General features: G+C 23.2%; 1 protein-coding gene across 4 annotated transcripts; it reads right to left on the minus strand.

The window, feature by feature from the left end:
* Positions 1 to 3,007: 3,007 nt before the first annotated feature.
* LOC112601202 lies at positions 3,008 to 8,574 on the minus strand. 4 transcript variants are annotated; one of them, XM_025348678.1, is made up of 10 exons: positions 8,439 to 8,574; positions 6,458 to 6,693; positions 6,185 to 6,383; positions 5,948 to 6,124; positions 5,620 to 5,879; positions 5,337 to 5,548; positions 4,771 to 5,275; positions 4,444 to 4,704; positions 4,174 to 4,373; positions 3,060 to 3,192 (listed from the first exon to the last, which is right to left on the minus strand). In XM_025348678.1, exons 2-10 carry the CDS (start codon positions 6,662 to 6,664, stop codon positions 3,060 to 3,062), a joined length of 2,154 nt encoding a protein of 717 aa, XP_025204463.1. In that variant the 5' UTR covers positions 6,665 to 6,693; positions 8,439 to 8,574. The 4 variants fall into 4 exon arrangements, with proteins under 4 accessions (XP_025204466.1, XP_025204463.1, XP_025204465.1 ...); XM_025348680.1 differs by lacking the exon at positions 8,439 to 8,574 and adding an exon at positions 7,374 to 7,474; XM_025348679.1 differs by lacking the exon at positions 8,439 to 8,574 and adding an exon at positions 7,158 to 7,197.
* Positions 8,575 to 10,108: the final 1,534 nt, after the last annotated feature.

The raw sequence follows: 10,108 nt of genomic DNA on the forward strand, positions 1-10,108 counted from the left end.
AAAGACGCATTTTTACTTATTGAATTTTACATTTTTACAATTCTATTCGTATTAAAAAATGATTTAAAAATATTTTAGGTTGAGAGCAGTTTTCTTTTTGTTTATTAGGATTTAATCTGTTATTACTTAGTTTTATTTAAGTAACGGTTTATTGTTTACGATGGTAAATTTATATAAATACATATTGGTACATAAAGGTTAATACTGCCGGATTACTGGACGTATCGGATTATCGAACGGCCGGATTACCGAGATTCTACTGTAATTAGTGTAATTAATAATAAAATTATACTTATATACCTATTCTACGATCTTGCACAATTGTATAAATCTCTAAGAAAAAAATTGGAAAGTCACTTTGTTGTACGTAGGTTCCTAGCGTATCTCATAAATCATAATTGAGTACCTACTTGAGTCACCATAATGGACGTGCACGTATTAAATCTGGAATTTTGAATTCAGCGATAAATTATTGCACATGAAAAACGATTAGATCAAACAGTCTATATTAAGAATTAAGCCATAACATTTTTTTATATACTATACCGTAATTGTTAATTAGTAAACACCTAATTTATTATTCTCTTGGTATAGAAAACCTCATCTATCAGACACCTCTAAATAAAGGCTGTTTTTGTGAATACATAACCCTTAGAATGGTATGTCCCTTCAAATAGCTGAAAACATTTTAACAAACGATGAATGTCAAGTATTTAGAGGTTTTACTGTTACATCGATATGGTAGGTTGAAATGTTGAATATTTTTTTTTAAAACGCAAGACATTTATCTCATTAATTTTTATTAAATTTTGAGGAAAAGTCAAATTGTAAACAGTTTGCTAACAGGTTTATGGTTTAAATAGATAGGTATAAAATTAATTAAATTAATATTATTATAAAAATTTAATAGGTAAAATATGACTTACTTAATATTTTTGAATTTCAACAAAATAACTAAGTAATATTTTTTATTTTTGTTAAGTACCAAATGTTATAAAATTTGAATGTAATATGTACCTATTTTTGATATTTTTAGATTTTTTCAAGAAACGGTTTATGAGTATAATATAGTTTAATTCAGTGGTTCCCAACCTTATTTATTCAACGCCCCCGTTGTAGATTTTCAAAAATCTTGCTCCCCCCCCCCCCCACCTATAAATTGAAAAAATTATAATTTTTTTGTTTACTTTAGATTTTACAAATAAACTATATAATATTCGGAAAGACTACTTTTTTATTGATGATAGTAATTATAAAATATAAATAATTGTAAATAATATAGTATTATATTGGAATTTTAAATATAATAAAATTTGATAAATAAAAATTTTACTTTGTGATGACTGCTTGTGCCTCTCCAGCGATGTGTATACGCCTCCCAGGTTGGGAACCACTGGTTTAATTAAATGTTCATGAGTTTAAGACTTAGTAAAAAATTTTTTTAAGTTAAATCAATTTTTAAACGCAAAATGATTTAAAAATATCAAATATTTATAATTTTAAAAACATAGAAAAATAACTGTACTTACGTATTTTTGAAAAATTTTAATTTTTTTTTATAAAAACATATGCGAGATCTTTTATTAATTGTTTTATGATTGACTATACATATTTTAATTAACATAAATCAAAAAAAAAAAAAAACTTAAAACACTTAAAAATCTTGTACATTACTTAAAAATTTGTCAAAATATTTTGAAAATTTAACTGAGAATAGGAGGTAAATAATTATTATTTGATTAATACATAGTGTAATGCTTCAAATTTTTGTTAAGTATTTACCAAAGAATTAGAAACTGCATAAATGATAAATCATTATTTATTTTATTCTCTTATGTATTAGATGTATATTATTACATTAAATACTTAAGAATTTGATTTTAAAATGGCCATAAAAATTAAGTATGGGTTATGGCTAAATATTTTTTTTTAAATGTATAAAGAAAAACTTAATATTTTTGAGGTACAATATAAAAATTGATAAAATTTTTAACAAAATTGTCATATATAAATAATTGAAAAAAAAAAATTTAAAAGTGAAAATTTTCATTCTATAATCTATATCTATAAATATAAAAAAGAGATATAGTATTTTGAAAACTATATCATGTCTAGAAAATGCTAGTATAAGATTTTGATAAAAATTCGAGTCTGCAGATAATTCTTGAATTTCAAAAAAAAAAAAATAAAAAAAATATTCTAGTCAAAAGCTGGGTTTGTGTATAAATTACCATTTAACTAGATCTAATTTGCAATCAAAAATTACTTTTTTAACTAAGAACATGTCATAAACTAATGCATTAATCTTTTTGCTAAAGAAGTAATTTTAAATATGGTAGTTGGGTCTAGTTTTTGGATTAACATTTTTTCTAATTGAAATCTCAAATATCTAGCATATAATAATTACTTTGAGAATTTAACAAATAATAACCAACATTTTATTTAAATGTTTTCTTGGTTTGGTGCATTTGATTTACATAAATAATTATTGTAATAATTATAATTGCACACGTAGAAATCAACTTAAGCTAAGAAATAATTCAAATTCTACAATAATAAAAACATTATTTTATTTTTTATTATAAGATTTTATGTTATAGTACTTATATTTGATTAAAAAATAACATTACAATTATCAGTATAATATAAAACTTTTGTTAACTGCAGAGTACATAAGTTATTAATACAAATTACGAATAGAAAATCATTTATAAAAACAGTTAATACTAATGTATAATATAATTATATTATATTGCACTATTTTAGTAAAAGATATTATCTACTTGAATAATGTTGATGTAAACTCAAAACTCTTGTTAGGTACATTTAGAATATAAATAATTTTTTTTGTATTAGTAGTTAGAAAATATTGAACTATATATTTAATGCAGTATTTCTAGTAGTATGTACTTAAAAAACTATATTATCATAAGTAATAAATTATACAAGTAAAAAAAATAAAAAATAGTTAAAACAAACAAGTTAATATAAAAAAATATTAACCAAATTAATTTAATACTTAAAACAACGATGTATTTTAATTTTAAAAAATAGCAACTTTAAAAATCTCCTCTAATAAAGGAATTAATTAGATTACCTACGTTTTTATCAAAGCCAATAATAAATAACGTATTTTCTCGACCTAAGTTTATTTGTTCATGATGCTTTCCATTTAGACAAAATATAATAACTCTGAAAAAATAAAAATTGTTTTTAAATTAATTTATAATTATAATAAGTACAATTAAATTGTAAAAAGGTTATAAATTGGTTTGTGAATAACCAAACAAAACTTTGATTTTTTTTTATATTTGCCAACACAGAATTTGTTACTAATTACTATTAAAATATATCTTTGAAAAGAATTGAAAAAATTGTTCACCACAAACCTAAAAAAATTAAATTAAGTGTGTAAAATCTAAACCAAAATATCAAACTTAAAAAAATTTATAAAAAGTATTCTTTATTTAAATCCTTTACTTTGATATTTTTTAAAACTGAATAATCTTTTTACTATAATGAGACCAAAAAAGTTAAAATAATATTTTACAGTAAAAGTTTTATTCTTTAAATTATAGTGACAATTCAGTTTTAAAATGTATTAATTTCATAACCATGTGCTTTTATTTTTGTGTCTGAAGAAATCTTCTAAAAAAATAAATGTTTTGATCATCAAATTTAAGTGAGGTTTTTGTTAAAAAATTGAACTTAGTAGGTATTTTTGAGAAATCAAAACTGAAAATTTTCATACTTTTCAAATTAATTGATTACTTATAAGTTAAATTATTTTCACTATGTTTTTTATTTTATACAATGATTTATTTATGTATACAAATTTAAAACATTCAATGATGTAGTATAATGGACACCTGTTGTACAGCTAAAAAGATACCCACTCAATGACTTAAAACATCTATGATTTAGACCACATCAGTTTTTTTTCCACAAAAATTTGTTTTTTAATTTTTTTTTGTATAATTTTGTAATTATTGATGGTATTGATGTAAGATTATTTATAAATTATTTTGTGTAATTAAACACATTTAAAATTTAAAATTATTTTAAAATTGACTGTATCAAACCACTTAAATAAAAGTGTGGCATAATTTTGATAAACAAATTAAATAAATATTAATTAATAAAATCATGCTTCAAAATTATAGTAATACATACTTTACTGGGTTTTTAAAAAATTCTTGATATCCTTTTATAATTTTTTTAAGAGGTCTTAAATTCATATTGTTAGTTCCCATAAATACAAAAACATCAAATTTTTTATTATTTTCTCTAGCCCACTTTAATGCTAAATGAGGATGAACTTGAGAAATCATTTTATGATCAGAACCTACCAAATTTGAACGATTCTCAGGTCTCTAGAAAAATCATTTAAAATTAATAAAGCAGGATTAATTTTAAAATAAACGTTTAACTTAAAAAAATTACCTTAAACAATATGGATTCTAAATAGGCAAAAGTCAAAGGTTGGTTATAATCAATTTCAATCTCTTTAGATGTAGATGAATTTGAATTTAAACCATATACAGTTGGTTTATTTTCTAATTTTTCAGGGTAAATTAAAGACAATGTAATTAATGTAATAGCTTCATGTACACTGAGCATTTGTAAACACGCACACATTTTTTGCTTCATACACAATCGATTGTCATATACTATCATTATACGAACACCGAAAGGATTTAAGATCTAAAAAAATAACATTATAATTAAATATTTTTAATTTCTAAAACTGAAATATTTATAAATAAATACTTCGCAAGTTTTTCTTAAAAGATCTTCAGTTAGAAATTTGTTTAACTTGTCTACTATTTTTGGAAGTGGTTTTATTAAGAAAAAAGTATTAAATTGATTTTGGTTGACATCATTATCTTTTGACTGATTCACATCCTCTATTGTTTCTTCAGTTGATCCAGCATTATTTTGTTGACTGTTGAAATTTAAAATTGATAAGTGATGGGTAATGTCAGCTGATTGGTTTTGTTTTTCTTTCTGATTTTCTTTACATGATGTTTCAGCTAATGGTTTTTGATTTTTTGTGTTTTCTGAACTTGAACTACATTTTTGATCATTCTGGTTTTGATTTTGTGTTTTTTCACTAAATGATTCACTTTCATTGTCTACAGTTGATTGAATAATTATTTCTTCTTTATCTGGTGTTTTTTGTAACTTAACTAATACTTTTAACTTATCATCAATTAATTCAGTTACAGAATTTTCTTTCTTTTTCATAATATTATTTTGCAATTTCAAGATATTCCTGAAATTATTTTGTTTTAAATATATCTTAATTTATATAATAAAAGAAAATTGTTACTTACAAGGCTGTTCTAGAATATTTTGCATATTCTATGTATGGTTCAATTGGATGTATTTTTGATTTTTTTAATAAATTTGTATTGTTAAAACGTAAAATATATTCCCAAAGTCCTACATCGGATGATGAATTGCAAAATAATCTGTTTTTAGCAAAAAAGAATGTGTTATCCAAAATGGTTTTCAAGGGCAAATGCATAATAAGTGAAGTTAAAATCTGAAAAAAATATTAATTTAAATTAAGATAAAACTCATTACATAATTTTAAACTAGGGTTATTTAAGTTACAGTTGGATTTCTTAGCATTTCTCGTGGTATAACTTCAGGTTCATGGCCCCATCTATTTAATTCGATTTCATAGCGTAATGAACAATCATCCATTTGTTTTATATTTTCTACTTGATTTAAAAAATTGTAAATAAATTTCATTTGCTTATTTTCGAATATTTCATCACTATCTTCAATACAGACGTCTTTCATTTTAGATCCAAATAATCTTTCAACTTTTTCAATACCACTCAAAGTGTAAACGATATACATAATACGGCCTAAAATTTATTTGAATCAATAATAATTAAAATACTTACACATAATAATTAATTTAAAATTGAATTACATGGTTCATCAGTTTTAAGATGAATTAGTTTCATCACATCTCTGTGAGTCCAACCACAATAACGTTTATTCCTTACTATATGTTCTATAGTTAGTAATGGATCTCTATTTAAATACCATCTAGTCATAGCTTTGATGAAACCACGGCCATGACTATTAGACTTACTAGTTAAAAAACCTAAACAAAAAAAATGTAAAGTATTACACTCATGGGTTTAACATTTTCAAAAATATTTACCTTGATCAAAAAGGATATTATTAGCTACTGAGCAGAATTTAACAAACATCAATAGTTTTAATCCATCCGTGCATATTGTTGAGACTGCTGCATAAGCATCAGTAACCATTTTTATGCATTGTTTTAAATTAAATTTAGCACAAACAGCTAATGTAAAAATCAGAAGTCGATCATCAAGAAGTTTATCTTCTTTTTTAATCTATAGTTAATAATAGTAAATAGTAATAACAACAATTATTTAAAAATATAACTCTATACTTGATGTTAACTAACCTTTAAAATGATTGGAACTATTGAATTAATCTCTTCAGTTTTATTTTTTTTAACAATTTTTCCAATTATCCGTACACCAGTAACATCATCATGATGTTTTGGATTCCAAAATGAAGTTCGAATTGCAGGAGGGACATATATACAATAGTCATGTCCCAAGTAAAAGTATCGTCGTAATTTAAGCTCAATTAAAGAATACGCAGGCATTTTGACAAGTTTTTTAAAAACTATTTTAGCTAAAATAATAAATAAAACGTCTAATGTAAATATGTATATGTATATAATTTTATAGTTATATATTGTATTTATAATTTCAAAATAACAACAGTGAGTAGTATAATAATTATTTATAAAGCATTAAGACTAAAGCCACAACTAGATGAGGGAAAATTTGTCGCTAACATTTAATTACATTATTAATTATGATAAGAAAGGTATCAGAAACATTGTCTATATAACATTATATGTATTAAATTAGACAAACTGGACTAAGAGAGTAGATCAAATTTTTTCATCTTCAACTTAGAATATATAGGTCGTTTAGTATAGAATAAACAATAATTCATAATAATACAATGATTGTAAACAAACAGTCGTGCAATCATATACATGCGAGGCGAAGAAGACAAATACAGTTTATTCAGGTACCTATAGAGTTCTTAGACAACAAATCAATTAAGGCAGAGTAATGTGGACTTACTTTTGAAATTTACAATCGAATTTAATAAACTTCAGTGTTCATAGAGATAAAAAAAACATTTCCAAATACATTTAACTATAGGTACAATGAATAATAAATTATTTAAAATAATAATATAATTCATAAATTCATAATCACTAGAAAGTAAAAAAAAAATATTTTTACTAGTTGATGGATACTATAGACACATAAAAAATATAGAGTATAGACATATACCTCATAATATAATTTACTCGTGTTGAATATTTAATACTAAATTGTGAATTATGATTTGTGATACACTGATAGTTTAAAGTTAAAACCTTAGAATTTAGATCATATTATGATCCAAGATGAGACTGATACACACCGTATGACCAATTATTAATCAAAATCATAAATTTTCCAAAATACTTTACGCACGTTCTGGCAACACTGGACTATAGTCATAAGTATTATATTATATACATCCGTGCTTAAATTACTATAGTTAGGTCTACAGAGTATTGACATAATAATATTATGTAGTTTCGATTATAATATATTTTTATAAATGTTTAAAGCACGAATTTGGATATTATTTAGGTATATAAGTGGCTTAGGGAAAAAATTTTGAAGAAATCATCAAGATCACGAAAATTTGGAAATTATTTTGAATTTAAACATTCTTACAATTTTATATATTCATAACTTAGGTTTGAAAACTTAATACAAAGGTTAGACATCATACATATTGTCATGAGCGTCTGAATTTTAAATATTGATAAATAAGGATGGATAAGTAGTATTTTTGTTATAGAGAAATGTTTTTCAGGACCAACCTGCTAACTAAAAAACAAGTGCTCTCTTCGCTGGCAATAATTTAAACAGAACGTTTCATTACACAGTTAATATAAAACTACTTCTATAATTAGTTCAAAATAAAATATCATAATTATTAAAATAATAAAAATCATAATTATTAAAATAATAAAAATCATATTTGTTTAATAATTTACTCTTAGAATGGAGTCAATTTTGATCAGTAGATATTCAACCCTTTTTCGATAGATACGAGCATAAAACTTTCTAAAAGACTTTGTGACAAAGTACTCCTCAAGTAGGTATAATAAATATTCTTTTTTTGAAACGGATTTATATTTATATTTGCGTTTGTTATTCATTAATTTAGGGCATACGATTTATAACTCTCAAAAGTCATCAAGTATACACTTTGATATCCAAAATATGCGTTTTAAAACAAATATTTTTAATTTTTTTTATATTATTGTAATATATTTATTTTATTTAGTTATAACTTACAATTTTACAGCGGCCGAGCTCCGAATATTGATTATAATTTGTGTAGTAATTTATCTATATAAAAAATTAATAAACAGGAGATTAATGTGATTGGCGCTAAAATTCCTGAATTTTTACATATTTCATGTTTTTTCCGATTATTTAAAAACAAATAATACTGAGAATTCACAATTTTAATCTCTCTAAAATACCAACTAGATAAAATGTATTATCAGAAACTAACCTCAATGAATTGAAAATCAAATCATTTTTCTTTAAAATTTATTCATACAAACAAAAAAATAAAAGACGGACAAGTGGGTACCGTTCTGTATACATTAAGTGTTAACTGTTAAGTGAGCCATTGTAATGGATGTATTAAATTTTAACTCAATGATATATTATCGTATACGAAAAATAATTTTGAACAAACACGGTCTGTTAGTCTATACCAGTGGTTTTCAATCGGTGTGTCGTGGCACACTGGTTTGCCGCGAGTACCTTTGAAGTGTGCAGCGATAAATCTATTGATGGAGTTAATTTTGTATATATATATATATATAACATATGCTTCACGTATTATATGAATTGGTGTGCCGCAAAAATTTTGTAGAAGTGTGCTACATTGTTAAAAAGGTTGAAAACCACTGTCCACTGGTCTATACAGAGTGTTTCACGGTGAACTGACAATTGCAATAAATTTTGTTCTATTGAACATTTTCAACATTTTTTTTTTTTTTTAACTATCAATTTTCATCTGCGTTACATTTAAATTAATTTTTCGATTTTTTTTTTTTAAATTTTGTATGTAAAATTAAGAAATTAAAAAATTTTCTATTTGACATTTAAAAAATCAAAATTGCCATTTAGTTGATATGATTTTTAAAACATTCGAAAAAAAATAAAAAATGTCCAGCTGTTTATTTTCTACGATTTTTTGAAGTTTGTTCAATTTTATATTATTTCAAATAGATTTTTTGGATAATTCATAATCGCTGTAACACTGATAAACAAAAAATAATTTTGAATTTAAGCAGACTTTAAAAATTAACTAAAAAATTAATGACTCAACTTTAGTAAAAGCTTTTAACACCAACATTTTTCTAAAAATCGGATTTGCAAAATGGCTATCTTGATTTTTTTAAATATCAAATAGAAATTTTTTAATTTTTTAATTTTGCATACAAAATGTTAAAAAAAAATTAATTGTAGCGCAGATGACAATTGACAATTAAACAAAAAAAAGTTTAAAATGTTCTATAGAACAAAAATTATTGAAATTGTCAGTTCACCGTAAAACATTCTGTATATACGCGTATATAGACCGAGTATATTTTACAATTATACGAAATGTAATTCGAATATTTTTTAATAAAAAAAATCATCAACTTATGAAGAGCTATGTATTCAATTTTCAATCATTTCAACACAGTGCATAATTTTTAATCAAAATTTCTTAAAAAAAAAATTAAAAATGTCTCAATTGAAAAGCTTATAACAATTTGATTTTTTTTATTGTTTCTCAAAATGAATATATTTTATCCGAATAAAATTACAAATTCAAATTAATAACACAATTCCAGATGCTTAGTTATACTCTATTAAAAATATCGTTGGAAACACCGCGAATAAACTTGGATTAATAAAAAAGTATTATTACTCAAAATCATTGATGATGCACAGCTGAATTA

The sequence above is a fragment of the Melanaphis sacchari genome, unplaced genomic scaffold (genome assembly GCF_002803265.2).
Source record: "Melanaphis sacchari strain LSU unplaced genomic scaffold, SCAv2.0 Contig76_pilon_pilon, whole genome shotgun sequence".
In the NCBI taxonomy this organism is placed as follows: domain Eukaryota; kingdom Metazoa; phylum Arthropoda; class Insecta; order Hemiptera; family Aphididae; genus Melanaphis; species Melanaphis sacchari.